Source organism: Trichechus manatus, unplaced genomic scaffold, assembly GCF_000243295.1.
Source record: "Trichechus manatus latirostris isolate Lorelei unplaced genomic scaffold, TriManLat1.0 scaffold00023, whole genome shotgun sequence".
NCBI lineage: Eukaryota > Metazoa > Chordata > Mammalia > Sirenia > Trichechidae > Trichechus > Trichechus manatus.
The window spans coordinates 16,473,625-16,495,085 of NW_004443959.1; the positions used below are offsets into that span (position 1 = coordinate 16,473,625).

Consider the following 21,461-nt stretch of genomic DNA (forward strand, 5'->3'; position numbering starts at 1 on the left):
GCTGGAGAAGGATGTAGAACAAAATTCTAACACACAAAAAAAGACCAGATTTACTGGCCTGACAGAGACTGGAGAAACCCCGAGAGTATGGCCCCGTACAACCTTTTAGCTCAGTGGTGAAGCCACTCCCGAGGTTCACTGTTCAGCTGGGGATTGGACAGCCCCATAAAACAAAATGGGACTAATGAGGCACAGCAGTCCAGAGACAAGGACTAGAAGGGAGAAGGGGACAGGAAAGCTGGTGATTGGGAACCCAAGTTTGAGTAAGGACAGTGTTGACATGTAGTGGGGTTGTTAACCATTGTCAAAGGGCAACATGTATACTAACTGTTTAATGAGAAACTATTTTGTCCTGTAAACCTTCATCTAAAGTGAGAATAGCAGCCCAACTGGAAGAACGTAATCGATGTAAATCGTACATGTAGAAATTTTTGAAATGGTATCTTTGGCTATGTATATTTTCACCAAAAAAAAAAGGATCCTCCAAGGCCAAGAAGGGAGCGTGTTGACATGTCATGGGGTTGTTAACCAATGTCGTAAAACAATATGTGTACTGACTGTTTAATGAGAAAATATTTCCTCTGTAAACCTTCATCTAAAGTACAATTAAAAAAAAAAAAAAGATTTAGGGGGTCTCCACTCTCCAAATCACAGGAAATAGAAGAGGATCATAGAGTATTCTAACGTAAAAAATCTTTAGACATCATCTGGTCGATCTAGATAATAGGGGTCCCTGGGTAGCGCCAACAGTTAAGCACTCTACTACCAGCCTAAAAGTTTGCAGTTGGAACCCACGCAGAGGCTCCTTGTAGGACAGCCTTGAAAAGCCTGTTGGGCAGTTCTGTTCTGCACACGTCGCCATGAATTGGAATCACTCCATGGCAACTAACAATAACACCTTCGATAACAGATGAGCAAAGCAACAATTCTAAATCATACATTCTAGTAAGTAGAGGAATTTAACTCTGGGATACCAATGTGAAGTCTAGTGTTTTTCCAGTGTAAAATGTTCAAAGAGATGCCAGAGAGAGATCAGTTTGACTTGCAGGGTGGATTAGTGGTGGAGAAACAGCACAGGTGAGAGTAATACGTTGCTGGACAGGTTTGAGATGATGAGAACTTTACCAAGGCTTGTGGCAGTGGGACTAGAATATGGAAAAAAAAAAGTTCTCTCTTTTGGACAGAAGGGAGGCTGGGTGTCTTGGGGAATGGAAAAACCATGAAAAGAAATAGGGAAAGGATATGAAGGAGAGTTAGTTTATGGTTGACAGAGGGAAAAGGTGATAGATTTGGAATAAAGAATGTGACCTCCTTGTTGTGTAAACTGTTTTAGTTGGATGCCGACAAATACGAGAATGATCCAGAGTTAGAAAAGATCCGAAGAGAGAGAAACTACTCCTGGATGGACATAATAACAATATGCAAAGATAAACTACCAAATTATGAAGAAAAGGTAAGGGAGCTCTCAATTATTTGGAAGCAGAAAATTACTTTATCTCCTTCTAATAAATGCATGACTGTATTTCTTTCTTTCTTCCTTCCCTTCCCTTCCTTTCTTTCCTTCATGTCTTTATCTGAATTTTATTTCAGGGTAATGCTGACCTCATAGAATGAGTTTGGAAGTATTCCTTCTTTTTTAATATTTTGGAAGAAATTGGTGTTATTTCTTCCTTAAATGTTTTGTAGCTTCACCAATGAAGCTCTCTGGGCTTGGAGTTTTTATTTGTGGGAAGGATTTTAACTATGAATTCAATTTCTTTAATATACATAAAAACCCGAAACCAAACATATTGCCTTTGAATCCATTCCAACTCACAGCGACCCTACAGGACAGAGTAGAACTGCTCCATAGGATTTCCAAGGAGCAGCTGGTAGATTTGAACTGCCGACCTTTTGGTTAGCAGCTGTAGCACACCTTACCTCTTAAGCACTGTTGATTGATAGTGCTGTTCAAATCTTCTATATTCTTACTGATGTCTGTCTGCTTGTTCTAACAATTATTGAGAGAAGCATACTGAAATCTCTTACTGTAATTGTGGCTTTCTCTATGCATTCATATCATTTTTCCTTCATGTCTTTTTGAAGCTCTGTTATTAGGTACATAGTATTTAGGATTGTTACCTACTCTTGATGAATTGAACCCTTTATCATTATGAAATTACCTTCATGATCCCCGACAACATTCTTTGCTCTAAAATCTACTTAGTTTGGTATTAATATACTCATTCCAGCTTTTCTTTTTGACAAGTGTTAGCATGGTATATTTTTTCCCATCCTTTTAACGTATTTGTGTCTATATTTAAAGTATATTTCTTGTTAGAAAAGGTATAGTTGGGTCTTGTTTTTTTAAAATCCAAACTGAAAATCTCTGCCTTTTATTAGAGGCATTTAGACTATTTACTACTTCTCCCATCTCTTCCCCCCACCCCTTTTTTTGATTTCTTATGGATTAATTTAGTATTTTTTATGATGCCATTTTATTTTTCTCTGTTGGCTTATTTGCTGTAACTCTTTGTTATTTTTGTGGTAGTTTTGAGGTTATGTTATGCATCTTTGACTTATTTCTTCCTTCCCAATCTGGTACGTTTTATTTCCTTTTATTGTCGTACTGCACGTGCTAGGACTTCTAGTACAGTGTTGAATAGGAGTGGTGAGAGGGGACATCCTTGTCTAGTTCTCAATCTTAGGGGAAAAACATCTAGTTTCTCCCCATTCAGTATAAATTGAGGAAGTGTCCTTTATTTCTAGATGGCGGAGAGTTCTTATCATGAATGGATGTTGGATTTTGTCAAATGTTTTTTTCTGCATTAACTGATCATATGATTTTTCTTCTTTAGCCTTTTAATATGGTGGATTATACTAATTTATTTTTGAATGTTGAAACAGCCTTGCATACCTAGAATAAGTCTTACTTGGTTATGATGTATATTTCTTTTTGTACATTTTTCGATTTGATACGTTAATTTTTTGAGGATTTTAGCATTTATGTTTGTGAAAGATACTGGTCTGTAGTTTTCTCTTCTTGTAATGTCTTTGTCTGGTTTTGATATTAGGGTAATGTTGGTCTCATAGAATGAGTTAAGAAGTGTTCCCTCTGCTTCTATTTTCTAGAAGAGGTTATAGAGAATTGGTATAATTTCTTCCTTAAATGCTTGATAGAATTCACCAATGAAACCATCTGGGCCTGTTGCTTTCTTTTTTTGGAAGATTATTAATTATTGATTCAGTTTCGTTAATAGATATAGTACTATTCAGATTATTCATTTTTCCTTGTGTGAGTTTTGCTAGTTTATGTTTTTCAAGGAATTTCATCTAAGTTATCAAATTTGTGGGCATAAAGTTACTTATAATTTGCTTTATTATCTTTTTTTTTAAATTGTATTTTAGATGAAGGTTTACAGAACAAACTAGCGTCTCATTAAACAGTTAGTACACATATTGTTTTATGACATTGGTTAACAACCCCACAACATGTCAACACTCTCTCTTCTCAACCTTGGGTTCCCTATTACCAGCTTTCTTGTTCCCTGCTGCCTTCTAGTCCTTGTCCCGGGGCTGGTGTGCCCCTTTAGTCTCATTTTGTTTTACGGGCCTGTCTAATCTTTGGCTGAAGGGTGAACCTGGGGAGTGACTTCATTACTGAGCTAAGAGGGTGTCCGGGGGCCATACTCTCGGGGTTTCTCCAGTCTCTGCCAGGCCTGTAAGTCTGGTCTCTTTTTGTGAGTTAGAATTTCGTTCTACATTTTTCTCCAGCTCTGTCTTGGACCCTCTATTGTGATCCTGGTCAGAGCAGTCAGTGGTGGTAGCCGGGCACCATCTGGTTGTACTGGACTGAGTCTGGTGGAGGCCATGGTAGTTGTGACTTTATTATCTTTTTAATGTCTGTGGGATCAGTAGTGATAACCCTTCTTTCATTTCTTATGTTAGTAATTTTTGTCTTCTTTTTTTTCTTGGTTATCCTGGTTAAAGTTTTATCAGCTTAACTGATCTTTTCAAAGAAATATCTTTCACTGATTTTTCTCTGTTGATTTCCTGTTTTCAGTTTCATTGGTTTCTGCTTTTATTTTTTTCCTGCTTGCTTTAGGCTTAAATTGCTCTTCTTTAGTTTCCTGAGATAAAACTTACGTTACTGATTTTAGGTCTATTTTCTTTTCTAATACATATGTTACGAAGGTGTGCTACCTCTGCACTTCCCATGTGGGCTGCATAAGCAGAGGCCTTGGGTCTGGAACATTCTCTGATAAGGAGGCTGGGAACTGGATCTCTGTCTCTGAATTTCTTCCCCTTATCAGGGAAGCCTCCTCCCTGTTCTGGGCCTGCAGTAACTTTTTCTGTCCTGCTCCTGTGTGGGCACCATGTGGCACCTGGCGAGCCTCACTTCTGTACCTGTTCCTGGTGGGGAGTCTTATTGCGGCCCAAGAAGGGCGCACACATAACACCTGTCCTGCACTGGCTGCGGGAGATGACTCACTGGCCATGGAGGATCAGCGCCTGCTCAAAGCTGACCTTTCCCTGTCTCTTCTCTATGTGAGTAAAGCGTTGTTCCACTGTTTGTGTTTGTTGGTGGTGACTCCTAACCCTGGCATGACAATGTACATTCAGTGCTATAAGTTTTACTCTGAGCGCTGCTTTTGCTACATCCCACAAATTTTTATAAGTTGTATTTTTATTTAGTTAAAATATCTTTAATTCCACTTGAGATTTCTTCTTTGACCCATGTTATTTGGAGGTATGCTGTTTAATCTTCAAATATTTTAGAATGTTCTGCCTATTTTTCTGTTATTGATACCTAGTTTAATTTCACTGAGATCTGAGAACATACTTTGTATGATTTTTTATTCTTTTAAATTTGTTAAGATGTGTTTTATAGCCCAGAATGTGACCCATCTTGGTGAATGTTCCTCGTGAGCTTGAGAAGAATGTATATTCTGCTACACTTGGATGAAGTATTCTATAAATCTCAGTTAGACCCAGTGGATTTTCTGCCTGCTGAATTAATCAATGACTGATAGAGGGGTGTTGAAGTCTTCAACTTTAATGGTAGATTTGTCTTTTTCTGTTTGTAGTTCTGTAAGTTTTTGTTGTTCACATATTTTGACACTCTGTTGTTGGGTGCATATACGTTAAAGCTTGTTATGTCTTGATGAATTGGCTACTTTTATTTTTTATTTAATGCCTCTCTTTATCGCAGATAATTTTTCTTTTGCTTAAGTTTGCTTTGGCTGAGATTAATATAGCTACTCCAACTTACTGTTGATTACCATTAGCATGGTATATTTCTCCATCCCTTTACTTTTAACCTATTTGTGTCTTTATATTTAAAGTGAGTTTCTTGCAAACAACATATACTTGGGTCTTGTTTTTTTTATCTACTCTGTCAGTCTCTGTCCTTTAATTGTTGAATTTAGCTCATCCATGTTTAACTTGACTATTGATATAGTGGAGCACTGGTGGCGAAGTGGTTAAGTGGTCAGCTGCTAACCAAAAGGTTGGCAGTTCGAATCCACCAGCCACTCCTTTGAAACCCTATGGGGCAGTTCTTCTCTGTCCTATAGGGTCACTGTGAGTCAGAATCGACACAATGACAACGGGTTTTATTGATATAGTGAGATTAATATCTACCATGTTTGTAACTTTTCTGTTTGTTGCACTTGTTGTTTCTTTCTTCTGTATTTTCTTTTTCTTCCATCTTTGTTTTTATTTGAACATTGTTGTGATTCAATTTTCTCTCTCCTCTTAGCTTGTGAATTTTACTTATCGTGAAAAAATTTTAGTGGTTTCCCTAGAATTTGCAATATACATTTACAAGTAACCTAAGTCCACTTTCAAATAACAGTATACCACTTAATGGGTAGTATAGGTATTTTGTAACTGAGTATTCCCAGTTTCTTCTTCCTGTCCCTAATAACGGTTCATTTATCCATGTGCTATAATCAATCAATATATTGTTACTCTTACTACTTTGAACAAATAGTTGTCTATGAGATCAATTCAGAATAAGAAAAACAATAGATCTTATTTTACCTTCATTAATTTTTTTCTCTGACTCACTTCCTTTCTTTAAATAGATCTGAATTTCAGACATTTATTGTTTTCCTTCTCTCTGAGAAACTTCTTATAACATTTCTTGCAGGGCAGGTATACTGGTGACAAATCCCCTCAGTTTTTGTTTGAGAAGGTATTTCTCTTTGCTTTTGAAGGATAATTTCACTAGATAAAGAATTCTAGATTGGTGGGTTTTATTTTGAAAAAACTAAAATATTTTACTCTACTCTTGTCTTTTTTGCATGATTTCTGAAGAGAAATTTAATGTAATTCTTACCTTTGTTCTTCTATAGGTAAGGTAGGTTTTTTTCCTGACTTCTTTCGAGATTTTCTCTTTGTCTTTCATTTTCTGCAATTTGAATATGAAGTTCCTAGGTGTAGATTTTTTTTGATATTTATCCCACTTGGTGTTTTCTGAGAGTCCTGAATCTGTGGTTTGGTGTCTGTCATTTAATTTTGAAAAAGTCTCAGCCATTTATTACATCAAAATTTCTTCTGTTCCTTTTTCTTTTTTTCTTTTGGCATTCCAATTACATGTATGTTACACCTTTTGTAATTGTTCCATAATTCTTGAATATTTTGTTTTTAATTTTTTTTTTCAGTCTTTTTTTCTTTGTCTCTTTGCATTTCAGTTTGGGATTTCTATTGACCTATCTTCAGGCTCCCTGACTCTTTCTTTGGCTATGTCCAATTTACTGATGAGCCCATCAAAGGCATTCTTTATTTCTGTTACAGTGGGTTTTTTTTCCCTAGGATTTCCTTTTGATTCTTTCTTAGAGTTTCCATCTCTCAGCTTACATTACTCATCTGTTCTTATTATATATTGTCATCTTTTTCCATTAGAGCATTTAACATATTAATCATAGTTATTTTAAATTCCTATATGATATTCCAAAATATATGTCATACTGAGTCCGGTTCTGATGCTTGCTTTGTTTCTTCTGACTGTGTTTTTTCTTCCCTTTTAGCATGCTTTGTAGTATTTTGTTGAAAGCCAGACATGATGTATCAGTTAAAAGGACTTGAGGTAAATCGGCCTTTAGTGTGAAGTTTTATGTTAAGCTGGTTAGGAGCTGGGCTGTATTTAATGTTTGCTGTACCTGTAGGTACCAGAGGTGTCATTTTCCTTTAGTGTCCATGTTTTTTCTTCTCGGTTGTCTTTTGGTCTCCTAAGAATTCCATCTTAAATTGATTGTATGTCTTTCCATGGTGATTCACTGTTAATATTTTGGAGCTCTGTTGATGTGGTATGGTGTCCACAAGGGGAAGTACAGATAGTTCCCAACTTACGATGGATGGGGTTCCATTCCAAGGACTCCGTCATAAGTCAGTTCTGATGTAAGTTGAATATCTCTTTTTTTGTTCTTAGTTTTCATTATTATTACCTTTTATTATCGGTATCTTGATAAATCCGATCTTTGAACATCTGCGAGTGAACATCTGAGAATGATAGCATCAGCAAATTACACACTGCAATGTTGTATGTAGTACGTTACTAACGATGAGATGTACAAAAAAAATTCAGATGGTCCTAAGTGTGGTTTGTTGTAACTCAAATGTGTCGTAAGTCGGGGACTACCTGTACTTTATAATCTTATAATTAAATCTCAGTCGTCTAGTGGTCCTGGATCCTTGGGCTGTGACCTTCAGAAGTGTTTCTCAGTCTTTTTTTTTTTTTCCTTCCTGCCATGAGTTGGAATTGACTCAAAGGCAACTAACAACGACAAGCTGGTGGTTGGCTAATTTCCTTTCCCTCAGGTCAGAGAAGGCTCTGGTAAAGATGTTTTTCATGGAGCGTTAGCCATTATTATGGAAAGAGCTTTGAGAGTATTTAAAAATGGTTACTTTCCCCCTCTTCCTGCCAAAAACGTGAGAGAATTTTTATTGGATCTTCACTGTGAGAACCTGGTAGGGTTCCTGGAAGTAAAACCTCCAAAGTGTGAAAACCAAAACCAAATTCATTGCCGTTGAGTCGATCCCGGCTCATAGCGAACACGTGAAGGCCCCCTTAAAACTGGGCCCCCAGGAGTTTCTCATCCTCAAGCTAGTCCACACTCAGCTTCTAACAGTTTGTTAAAATTACTTTTTAAGTGTTCCTACCAGTATATGTTCTAGAGACTTCTGCGCCAGGTAAGCTGATCTTGGCTGTGATTCTCTGTATTCATGTGTCTCCAGATTTTCAGGTGACATTTTGTCTTGTGACCTCAATTCTCTGATAAAATAAACATAAAAACCAAATTCATTACCATCTAGTTGATTCCAACTCATGGTGACCGCACGTGTTACAGAGTAGAACTGCTGCATAGAGTTTTCAATGGCTGTAATTTTTTTTTACAGAAGCAGATCACCAGGTCTTTCTCCCATGGCACCGCTGGGTGGGTTTGAACTGCCAACCTTTAGGTTAGTAGCCAAGAGCAAACTGTGAGCCACCCAGGAACCTCACAATTCTCTGATAGTTCTAAGAAAAGTAATTTATTTTCCATTAGTTAATTTTCTTTCCTTGTAAGGAGGGGAGTGACAACTTCCAAGCTCTTTACATATCAGATCTGAAACTAGAAGTCCCATCCTTGACTTATCAGTCTGCCTTCAAGTATTATTATGCCACTTCAAGTGGTATAAGAACCTTAAAGTAGCGGGCTTTTATTTCTCCCCTCCCAATCTACTGCTATCATACATTTTACTTTTTTTTATGTTATAAGCCCCGCGTTGTTGTCATTGTTGTGTGCTGTCGAGTCGATTCCTATAGCGACCCTATAGAGCAGAGTAGAACTGCTGTTAAGGGTTTCCAAGGAGTGGCTGATGGATTTGAACTACTGACCTTTTGGTTAGCAGCTGTAGCTCTTAACCACTGCACCATCAGGGCTCCATACGCCCCATACAGCATAGTTTTTATTTTTATTTAAATAGTTTTCTTTCAAAGAGATTCAAATGATAAATTATCTTCTCTACTTACCCATGTAGTTACCATTTCTAGTGCTCCTGATTCTTTGTGGAGATCCCTGTTTCCATCTGCTATTATTTTCTACTGCCTGAGGACTTCCTGTAACATTTCTTGTAATGCACGTCTGTTGGTGGTAAGTTCTTCCAGCTTTGTATATTTGAATGGCTTCATTTTTTAAGACGGTTTCTCTGGGCTTAGAATTCTAGGTGGTAGTTTTACTTTCAGTACTTTAAGGATGTTGTTCTACCATCTTCTCATTTGTATTGTTTTCGATGAGAAATATACTTTCATTATTAGCTTTGTTCCTTTTATGTAATATGTCTTTTTTTCTTGTGCTTTTAAGATTTTCTCTTTCTCACTGGTTTTGAGCAAGCTTAATTATAATGTACTTTGTTGTGGTTTTCTTTACATTTCTTGTGCTTGGGGTTGTTGAGCTACTTGGATGTGGGCATATAGTTTTCATTAAATCTTCGAGTTTTTTGTTTTTGTTTTTTCCTCTCTCTCCTTTGAGGATGCCATTTACAGGTCTTTTAGGCTGCTTGGGGGTGTCCCAAGCTCACTGATGCTCTTCATTTTTTTTTTTAAAATTCCCTTTTCTCTCTGTCTCATTTTGAACATTACTGTTAGGTCTTCAGGTTCAGTAATCTTTTACTCTTTGAGGTCTAATCTGCCATTTATCTTGTTCAGTGAATTTTTCATCTCACATATTGTAGTTCTCATCTCTGGAAGTTTGATTTTGGTCTTCTTTTAATATTCCATATCTTTGTTTAACTTTTTGAATATATGGAATACAGTTATGATAACTTTTAATGTCTTACTCTGCTGATTCTGATATCGGGGTCAGTTTTGGGTTGATTGACTTATCTCCTTCTTATGGGTCATATTTTCCTGCTTCTTTGCACGCCTGGTAGTGTTTGATTGGATGCCTGACATTGTGAACTTTATCCTCTTGGGTGCTGAATATTTTTGTAGACTGTAAATATTCTTGAACTTTGTTCTGGAATGCAGGTGGGTTACTTGGAAAGCTTGATCCTTTTGGGTCCTACTTTTAAGATTTGTTACATAGACCACAGCAGTGCTGTCTAGGGTTAATTTATTCTTCACTACTAAGGAAATATTAGAAACCCTGGTGGTATAGTGGTTAAGAGCTACGGCTGGTAACCAAAAGGTCAGGAGTTCGAATCCACCAGACACTCTTCAGAACTTGTATGGGGCAGTTCTGCCCTTTCCTTTAGGGTTGCTATGAGTCAGAATCTACTCAACAGCAACAGGTTTGGTTTTTTTTGTTTGTTTGTTTAAGGAAATAATTCATCTGTGTACACTACACAAAGCAAATTGTGAGTTTTTTTAGTCTGGCTGGCGGGAATAGATAACTATTTCTGGCCCTGCGTGAGTGGTGGGCCATCATTTATTTATTTTAAATTTTATTTATTTTATTTTGTTGTATATACATAGCAAAACGTACACCAATTCAACAGTTTCTACATATACAATTTAGTGACATTGATTATATTCTTCCAGTTGTATAACCCTCCTTTTCTGAGTTGTTCCTCCCCCATTAACATAAACTCACTGCTCCCTAAGGTTCCCACCTAATCTTTCGATTTGCTGTTGTCAGTTTGATCCCATATAGATAGATCTTAAAAGTGCATCATGCTTAAGGCAGACATATTTTACTAGTTAAGCTAAACTATTGTTTGGTTTTAAGAAGACTTCAGGGGATATTTTTGTATTAAGGTTTAAAGATTATCTCAGGGCAGTAGTTTCACGGGTTCATGCAGCCTGTATGGCTCAAGAAAGTCTGGAGTCTATGAGAATTTGAAATTCTGTTCTGCATTTTCCCCCTTTTGATCAGGATTCCTCTATAGAATCCCTGATCAAAATGTTCAGTAATGGTAGCCAGGCACCATCCAGTTCTTCTGGTCTCATGGCAAAGGAGGCAGTTGTTCATGGAGGCAATTGGGCACATATTCTATATTCTCTTCCTGTTCTTGACTCTCTTTCTTCCTCTGTTGTTCCAGGAGAATAGAGACCAATTGTCGACTCGATTGGTGAGAAACAATTCTGATGGCTGCTTGCAAGCTTTTAAGACCCCAGGTCTACACAACAAGCTAGGAAGTAGAACAGAAGCACTAGACATATTATTAGGCCAGTTAACTGAGATGTCCCATGAAACCAGGGCTATTATTTCTTCAGATATTTTTTTTCTTGTCCTCTCCCTCCTTCGGATGTTATCTTTAATCCTTTCAGGTGATTGTTTTCCAGCCTCAGTACATGCATGTACTAATCTACTCAGATGAATATTGGAGTGAGATCATCTGCATATCTCTGGAGTTTTCTCTCCTTGGCTGCACTTTCTCTCCTCTCTGGTACTCTGACTTACAAACTTTAGCTGCCTTGGCCTCCCCAGTCTCTCAGCTATGTTTTCTCAGTTCAGGGTGTTTGCTGCGCTCTGCCTCGGTGCCTTGTTCCTGCATTGTGACCTGCAAACTCTTTTAAGGTTTTAAGCTGGAGCACTTGTAGGGCTCAACCTCACGTGTTTCCTCTCTCTCAGGGATTATTTTCTTTCATTTACTGATGTCCAGTGTCTTGCAAACCATTATTTCATATATTTTGTCTGTTTTTTGGTTGCCTCGGGGAGGAGGATAGTTTTAGTCTCTGTTGCTCCATCTTGGTTGGAAGTGGAAGTCGGGACTTTTTTTCTTTTTTTTTAAGCTATAAGTTTTATGGTTAGTCTTGAATGTTCATTAATAAAGAAGCTTTCACTTATCTGTGGCAAGATGAGAAGAAGATGTGGGATGTGAAAAGTTTTTAATAGAGCTAAATTTATTCAATATAAAGGACTACCTTTATTTCAAAATTATCATCTTCACCTCCTTGGGAATAAAATAATTCTTCTTTTATGAAATTATAGTGACAATACTAGTTGTTTTTAATTTTTTTTTTCTTCCTTAGCAAAATTTGGCAACCATGATGGTTCCCAACATTTGTTTTTAATCTTGCTAAGTTACAAAATATTAAACTACTACCTCACTTAGTTTCAGCCCGCTAACTTTGTAATTGGAAACCTGGGAAGGGTGAGGGACTGTCCCCAAGGTCACATTGATAAACCTAGGCTAGAACCCAGGTGTTCTTGGTCCTCTGGCCTTTCTCCTGAACCCACCTTGAGAGCTGCCTCAACCCAGACTGTTCTTCCATTAGCTTGGATTTCTCCTGGTTTTGTTTCTCAAAAAGAAAACATGAGCAGGTGAACCAGCAATACCAAATTGAACCAAGAACAAAAGTAGCTTAAGAACACGGAAATTGTTTGATTTAATTCCTATTGTGTGATTTAGTTCTTTGGTTTAGGTCTGTGTATATCAAATCATTCTTGCCAGTCAGAGGCCAAATATTGTAATACCTTACAAAATTACTTCATTTCTTACTGAGTGCCCTAACGATCATCAAATTCTCTTGGATTCAAGAGGTGTGATTCTTACTTAGAATTTTAGAATGTCTAGCCTCTTCCTAGCAGAGGGTTAAAAAAATTAAAGAAAACAACAACCCAAATCTCTTGCCCTTCAGTTGACGGCGACTCATGGTGACCCCGTGTGTTTCACAGTACAGCTGCACTCCAGAGGGTTTTCGATGGCTGTGATCTTTCAGAAGTAGATTGCCAGGGCTTTCTTTTCTGATGCTTCTGGGTGGATTTGATCTGCCAGCCGAACACTTAACCATTTGCGCCACCCAGGGACTCCACGTAGAAGATACTTGCCTATTATTAATGTTCATAGTTAGTTATATTATTTTTTTCCTCATTATCTTCTAGACTAGCTTCTCTTCTGGTATAAAACCCACTTCTTGATCTAGGCTTATCTCTCTTGTTTTTATAAAACAATCTTCTTTATTTTCTGATTATTTGGTGTAACCTAGTAGTGCCAGACCTTGCCTAACTTCAGGAGGAAGGATGAGAATCAGATCAGCACAAAGTTGGTTCTTATGAAGTGGAGGTCAGACATACTTCTACTCTCCAACTTTTTCACCTATTCTGATACCAGCTGTTCCTCCCCATGGCACTCTCTACTTTTCTTCTGTGTTCAGTATTCATTGCAATGGCCATACAGAATTCACAGATGGTACTCACAATAACGTGGTTTATCAGGGAAGTAACAGGCTACAACTCAGGATCAAGATCAACTTGGAAGTAACAGGCTACAACTCAAGGGACAGGATACAGTTCTTCAATCAGGACAGCTTTCAACCAAGACAGTTCTCAGCTTCTCAGCTGTGCCCCCAGGCAGACAAGCCTTCTCTCAGCCGTGCCTGCAGACAGACCTTCGCGTGGCTGTGTCCACCACCGGGCCTTCTCTTGGGCATACCCTTCTTGGGCAAGTGTTAGAGCTCTTTAACCCTGCTGATAAGTGCCTAGAGGCACCCCTATCTGCCAGCAAGCCTCCTGCCTGAAGGTGGCTGAGCTGTCTCTTGCTTTGAAGGTTGGCAAGCCCACTGCAGCCACCATGCGCCAGTCTCCTGGTTCCTGCTGCTCATCCTGGTTCTGCCATTTCTCTGTCTCTGGACTCTGCTGTGGTTGCCACCATTTCTCACACTGTCTCCTGTGTTACAGCTCTCTCACTTTCCTGCATCTAGAAGGTTCTCAGCGCAGGGACCCCTGGTCCAAAGGATGCACCCGGCTCCAGGCTCTCCTTGATGGTAGTAAGGTCTCCCTAAGCTTCTGTGCAATTGGCCCTCATGTAAGCTTGCTTCTTGTCAATTTCAAGTCATGGCCTTCCCACCAGACCATGAACTGACCAATCCCCTTTGCAGGCCACAGTCACTTAATTTGCATAGTAATCAACCTGTTCCCACAGGGTGACTTAATCCTATTGATTGGTTTTATACACCCTATTTGCATTGTAGACTGACCAATCCTTGCAAGGTGCATAAAATAGAACAATCACAGGGCAGGCTGCAGCCAACCAGTTATTTCTGGCAGAATTATAAACCCAAGGCCAGAAAAGCCATATATAAAGAGAAAACCCACTGCAGCGCACTTGAGTTTGTCCTCACGATTAGATTCAAGTCACGAAATTTTGGCAGGAATCCTACGCAAATGATACTGTCTGCTCAGGTGACATGTCATATCAGACGATCCTGTTACTGGTGATGCTAACTTTGGTTAAGGTAGTATCCTCCAAGTTTCTCCACTGTAAAACTTTGTTCCTCTGTAACCAATAAATAGGAATAAAGAGGAAGACCCTCAATGAGGTGGACTGACACAGGGACTGCAACAATGGGCTCAGACATAGCAAGGATTATGAGGAAGGCGCCGGACCAGGCGGTGTTTCTTTCTGTTGTACACAGGGTTGCTGTAAGTCGGAACCAACTTGACGGCACATAACAACCACCAATAACAAATTTGTGGAGAGTTACTTTAGACTTGCAGATGTCCTATTTCCCATCAAACATTCACTTGATATTTTTAGTCAGGCTTGATGATTCTTGCCTAAATCAGTTATTACTATGATGGTTGAAAAAAGGTGATTTTCTAACTATCATTCCGTCTATATCGAATTGGTATATTCTACTACAAGGAGAAACTTTTCCTTCTCTCCTGTTATCACTGATATGGGCTTATGGATTCTTATTTTAATCATTGGGCTATAATCCATTCCCTACATTATTCATTTTGATGTTCAAATTGTCCCAGATTTGGCAAGTGGGAGCCTCTTTAAACTGGCTCCGGTCCTTTTGACATGTCCCATCATTTTTATGAGCACCTCCCTACTTTCTAGCATAACAAAATATTCCAGGCCCATCTCATACTTTTCCCTGACCTAGCCCTGGAGTCAGCCATTCCTCCCAGTATGAATTACTGGTATTTAGAAACCAAGATATACTTCCCTGGTGTCACTGCACCTAGTTGCTTTCAATGAACAGACTAGCACAAAAAAAAGAAGTGTGTATGTGTGTTGTAATCATTAGTTCAAACTGATACCTCTAATTCCATTCCAACTCTACAGGATTTCTCCTTGCCTTCCCTCATTCTGTATTTGTATCTCTTTTCTTTCACAGTGAGAATCTTAGGTCCAGTTATATTAATATTTTTACTTATTTGCTCAATCTTACAGTATACACAAAATAGTTTCAGAGTTGCTACACCCATATTGTTATAAGCATCAGACCTATCAAGCAGAGTTTAAGATACGTTTGCAGTTCTCTCTGTCTTTAGATTGAGAGTATAGTCAAAGAAGTACGTTGAGAAGTACTTCGATTAGTTTTCTTTTAAAATTTAAGGGGTTCCTCCCAATCTTCTTGTTTTAATTTTATTTCTGATTATGTAAAAAATAAGGTTTTAAAATCAAAACTACAGAAAAAGGTACTCGCAAGAGTATCATTCCGTCCCCTATCCTTTACATCCTGTTTCCACGCACCTACTATCTATAAGCAGTTTTATTAGTTTCTGATCATGACAGTGTTTATATATCAAATAAGCATATGTATGTGAGTTAGTTCCTCTTCATTCTTACATGAGATAGCAAAACATACCCTCTTTGTACTTTGCTTTTTTTTTTTTTTCAATTTTTCCAGTATATTCTAGAAGTCGTTACATGTTGGTTCATAGAGATTTTCCTCATTCTTTTTCACAACTGCATCATATACCATTGTGTGGATATATCATAATTTATTCAGTCACTCTTCTAAGTTTGGGTATTTGAGCTGTTTGCAGCATTTTAAAATTACAGATAATACAGCAACAACAACCTTGTGCATATTTATTTTGTTCTGTTGGAGATGTATCTTCAGGGTAAATTCCTAGAGGTGGGATTGCTGGATCAGCCAGTAAATGTAGTTTGTAGATACTGCCCAATTTCCCTCCACAGGGGATGTAACATTTTGCATTCCCTCTGGCAGCTTATGAGGATGTCTGTTTCCCTGTAGCTTCAACAACAGAGTGATCTGGCGAAAATTCAAATGCTTGACAATCTGATAGTAAAAAAGGGTATCTCAGTGAAGAGTTAAATGTGCTTTATTCTTATTATATGGTGATTTTCTGAACATTTACAGATATTCCAGTACATTTTTTTTTTTAAATATGTAAACATTATGTGAGGAAAACTTTTAAAACATTCCTGAATAAAGGGGATGGATAGATACTAACAATGCAAATACAGTTAAATATTAATGGTGGCATCTAGGTGGAAGGTATATGGATATTTACTGTAAAATTATTTCAGCTTTTTTGCATATTTGAATATTTTCGTTTTAAAATGTTAGGGGGAAAAAGGTCTCCTGAAAGATACAAAAGCGTATGTGAACAAATGGGAAGTGTTTATCGGGACTGTTAATGCCTCTGCCTTTGATGTGGCTTTTCACTGGCCCTTACCTGGTGCCATCTTAGCATGACTGCTGTGTCCTGTACAGTTACAGTGTGGCGGTTATGGGCATGGACTCTGGAGCCAGGAGTCTCAGCTCTGCCATTTACTAGCTGTGTGACCTTGGGCCAGTTACTTAGCTGCTCTGTGCCACCATTTCCTCATCTGCAAAACTGGGATTATAACTAGTATCTACCTCATGGGGTTGTGAGGGTTAATATATGTAAAGAATTAATAAACGTTAATTAATAAAGAATTAATATACCTTAACACAACACTGCCTGGCACATGGTAAGTCCTATCTAAGTGTTAATTCTTCCTATTACTACTACCATCTTGATGAACCCATTGCCATCAAGTGGATTCCGACTCATAATGACCCTATAGGACAGAGTAGAACTGCCCTATAGGGCTTCTAAGGAGCAGCTGGTGGATTTGAACTGCTGACCTTTTGGTTAGCAGCTGTAGCTCTCAACCACTGCACCACTATCTTGATAAGCTTCATAAAATATCTGAGCTCCCGGCCTCCTTATGTTTATAATAGTAATAATTCTTAGCAAGTATCATGTTCATTTTTATGGGAGAGAATTTTCATTCACCTCCATTCTGATGTATTTAAAGCTTAGGCCCGTGGGTGGATCTCTGCTAATTTGCATGATTGGTCTCTATAAGCTTAAAAAAATTTCCCTCCTACTATAGATTAAAATGTTCTATGAGGAGCATTTACACTTGGATGATGAAATTCGATATATTTTGGATGGAAGTGGATATTTTGATGTAAGAGATAAAGAGGACAAGTGGATCCGGATTTTCATGGAGAAAGGAGACATGATAACCCTTCCTGCAGGAATTTACCACCGTTTCACACTGGATGAAAAGGTAGAATCTATTTTTTCTTTTTCTTTTGTGTATGATTTATTTTATTTTTGTTGTAAGAATATACACAGCAGAACATAACACCAATTCAATGATTTCTACGTGTACAATTCAGTGACACTTTATATTCTTCTCATTGTGCAACCACTCTCCCCCTCCTTTTCTGAGTTGTTCTTCCCTCCTTAACATAAATTCACTGTCCCCTAAGGCTCCTATCTAACCTTTGGAGTTGCTGTTATCACTTTGATCGCGTACAGATAGATCTTAAAGGCGCACAATGCCCGAGGCAGTCATGCTTTACTAGTCAAGCTAAACTGTTGCGGTTTGGTTCCAAAAAGACTTCAGGGGATATATGTATATATATATTTTGAACATTTTATTGTTGTTTGGGTGAAAGTTTACGGAGCAAATTAGTTTCCCATTCAACAATATATACACATTTTGTTTCGTAACACTGACTGCAGTCCCCTCAGTCTTATTATTTTTAAGACTTGCTATGTAGTTGCAGAAATTCACGACGCTGCCACTAACACCACCAGCTCTGCTACGTGAGACTGACCGACTTGAAGCGCGGTCGTAGCTCATGACTCCTGTAGCTTCTGCTTCAAGGAGAAACCCAGCTGGAGTCGGCAGCCTGGGACTCTGAGCATGACAGCCGTTTATTTTATGTTAACAGTCTACTTGTTACTGTCGCCTCTGTGTGTTCTCGGGACAGTAACACACATTTTAAAAACACCACGGGCCAAGCAGAGGCTAAGCAAGTTAACAAGAAAACAGTCTGTTCCTTTAACTGAGAGAGATCTTCCAGCCCATATTTTGTTGTTAAGAGCTAAGGCTGCTAACCAAAGTTCGGCAGTTCGAATCCACCAGCCGCTCCTTGGAAGTCCTGTGGGGCAGTTTTACTCTGCCTTATAGTGTCTCTATGAGTCGGAATCAACTCAACTTCAACGGGTTGATTAATTCTAGGGGTACGTAATCGTCAGGCACCTCAAGGGTTGTTACTTTGTCCATTGCTTTGGCTCTTACTTTGTCATTAATGCTAGTTGCAATGCAATCGTTAAGATTGGTAATAAAAGCAGAAAGGTAATTCTTATGTTTTCTGGATATGATTTGAATTAAACCTGAGAATAGGGATAGTCTTTGCTATTAGATTTCTAATTTATTTTCTAGATAGTAGTGATGAGATATTTTAAATAAAGAGGTACTAAGGGGGAAGAGGAGTCTAGTGGTGCAGTGGTTAAGAGCTCAGCTGCTAACCAAAACGACGGCAGTTCGAATCCACCAGCCGCTCCTTGGAAACCCTATGGGACAGTTCTACTCTGTCCTATAGGGTTGCTATGAGTTGGAATCAACTTGACGGCAGTGTTTTTTGTTTTTTTGGAAGAGCAAAGAAGAGGACTTTCATCATCTCTTTACTGGGTGTATATCAGTTTTACTGGGGTATTTAAAATTGTTTACGTGCACAGTATATATCAACCTAGCCTACATTTAATGGAATCCCCTGCTTTGCTTGTCATTCACCCCATACCCTATATCAGGAGGCTTATGAAATCTAAGCATCTGCTCACTACCACAATAGTTATAATTTCCTTGCTTGCACAGATGTGTTTAGGGTATACAATGAAAAGTCTCTCTCTTACTCCTGTTCTTAGCCATCCAGTTTCTCTCCCTGGAGGTAACCAATATTACATTTAAAAAAAATAATCTTTTTGGAGAGATTTTTATGCATATTCAAGCAAATATGAATAAGTATTTTTTTTACCCTCCCTTTTTTACACAGATGGTAGCAGACTGTATACACAGTTCTGCATTTTACTTTTTTTCACTTGGTATGTTTTGGCAGTCATTTCAGACCAGTATATAAAGAGCCTCATTCCTTCTTTATAACTGCATGGTACTGTTGTTGGCTGTGCCCTGATCTATTTAACCAATAAGTTATTACAGTGAATGGCTGATCCTTAATGAAGGGTACAAAGATCATTTCTAAGGCCTTGTTATTATAAATAGTGCCATAATAAATAACCTTATACATCTGTCATTTTGTAGTCATGTAAGTTTATTTATAAGATAAATTCCTTAAGGAGTAGAAATTGGATTAAAAGGTATGTGCATTTATAATTTTGATAAACGATACCAAATTGTCCTCCCTTGCCCACCAGCAACATAAGAGGGTCTCAATAGTAGTTCTTAGTAAAACTGTACCCAGAGGAAATGGAAAGAAAGGGGAACAGACTCACTAAGTGTCTTGCCTGATTCTTATCCATCCCTGGGATCCTGAGTCAGTGCTTATTTTCATAATTGATACCTTTATCTAGAGAATATAGAATTAAACGCTGAACTTTAGCTGCAGATGCTTTTGCTTTCCTGAGCATAAGAACTTACTAGTATTAGCCATACCTCCTGATGTGAATTTTTCCCAGAGGGTAAAATGTAACCAAAAATGTTAAGACACAAAAATAAAAACAAGGAAAGTATTATCTTCACTGTTAAACTATAAATAAGTAGAAGGTCCTCTGTTTTAATAAGACGGTGGTTTCTTTGTTTGTTTCCTAGAATTATGTAAAGGCCATGCGGCTGTTTGTTGGAGAACCAGTATGGACAGCATACAGCCGGCCGGCTGACCATTTTGATGCTCGAGGACAGTACATGAAATTTTTGGCACAGACAGCATAGTGGTGCTCTCTGGAAATCAACACACTACTTGTAAAGGTCCTAAACATGACAATTGAGCAGAAAATTTATCATTTTCTCTCTGCCTTTATATTGTAGACTTGAGGCTAGGTTATCTTTCCTTTGCAAGATTATTTGATCAGACTGTTTTTTCATGAAAGGAACAATACAACTGATTGTTGTATGGATGGAACTATGAAAGTCTGGACAAACCATATTCATTTTCTCTAATTACAACAAAAATATTGGTTTGGTAGCCCCGTGTGAGTACGTGCATTCAACTTTAACCTGAATGAAAGCTTAGTCTCCCAAAAGGTAACCACTTACATGCTCTATCTGAATATTCTCTTAAACTTTAAGCCAGATCTCAGCGAGTGCCATGCCTATCTTATAAAAACATGTAATAATCAGATAACGTAACAAACCAAATCTAAGATACCATTTCTCCCAAAATTATGCCTTGAGATGGAGAGTGGCATGGTGGGGCGAGGCTCTCATTATGGGGCACACTCTCAATTGCTTATGCCACTTTCTAGTTCAAAATAAAGTAACTGCCTTAATTTTATGCTCGGAGCTTGGCATTACCTTACATTCAGATATAGATGGTATTTTTGCCTAGTTCCTTAAAATCTCCTCTTTAGATTTTTTATGTGATGATATGGGTATAATTAAATAGTAGCTATGTTAGTGCCTTTCCAGCACAAGATTTCTAGGTTAAAGTCACCTCCTGTATATCTCTTTCACAATCAAGTCTTTGAATTTTGACAAGAAAATTAATACAATTATTTTTCTACTTAACAATTCTGAGATACATTATGCCTAATTTGTTATAATCATATTAAACACCAAATCAACCTGATGGTCTAGAAGGGCAGTTTGTTTTTAAGTATTTTTTTAAAACTGCTTTAAAAATCCTCTTGCTAACAATAACGTTTTCTCACCTCCACATTGGTCTTGGGGATTGTTTTCCCATCACGCAGGAAACACAAGCATTAGACACTTAGGTAACCTCTTCCTGAATTTTAGGATTAAAACAGACGCATGCAGCATGATAATAACAAATATCCCAGGACTTTCTTTTGTCAGATGTTATTTTATCTCCATAATTAAAATAAGTGCTTATCTACTGATTTTTATTTCATGGCTTCATTTCTAAATGGTCGTTATAAATGAAACTTGTTCGTTTTTAAGAATTAAACATTAAAAAGAGACTCTCGCTTTCGTTGTCTTTTTTGGCTTAAAATAATGTTTCTGTATTAAGGTCCGCAGAGCTGTTAAACTCCATCCCCTTCCCCAAATACATGATTCTGGGGGCTGGTTTCTTGCTGATTCAAGTTTGACCTTGTTATTCTCCTGTGGTGGGTGGGGCTTCTTGAGTTTCTTCACACCTGACCTGTTTTCACCCACTGAGCTATGAGTTGAGGCAGTTAGGTAATATAATTCTATCAAAACATTTAAGGTGGGATCACATTTTGTTAGTTTTCCCAGAGTATTGCTTACATCTCTTTTTTTAAATCAACTTAAATGAGGTATAATTTACATACAATAAAATGTACCCATTATAAGTGTATTTATTT

At 37.9% G+C, this 21,461-nt stretch overlaps 1 protein-coding gene across 1 annotated transcript in view; it reads left to right on the plus strand.

The window, feature by feature from the left end:
* Positions 1-21,426, plus strand: part of ADI1 (acireductone dioxygenase 1) — a 26,245-nt gene extending 4,819 nt beyond the window's left edge. Inside the window, exons 2-4 of the mRNA XM_004373088.2 lie at positions 1,334-1,453; positions 17,038-17,217; positions 19,768-21,426. Coding sequence (XP_004373145.1) covers positions 1,334-1,453; positions 17,038-17,217; positions 19,768-19,887 — 420 coding nt within the window. The 3' untranslated portion in view covers positions 19,888-21,426. The remainder of the gene's footprint in view (positions 1-1,333; positions 1,454-17,037; positions 17,218-19,767) is intronic.
* Positions 21,427-21,461: the final 35 nt, after the last annotated feature.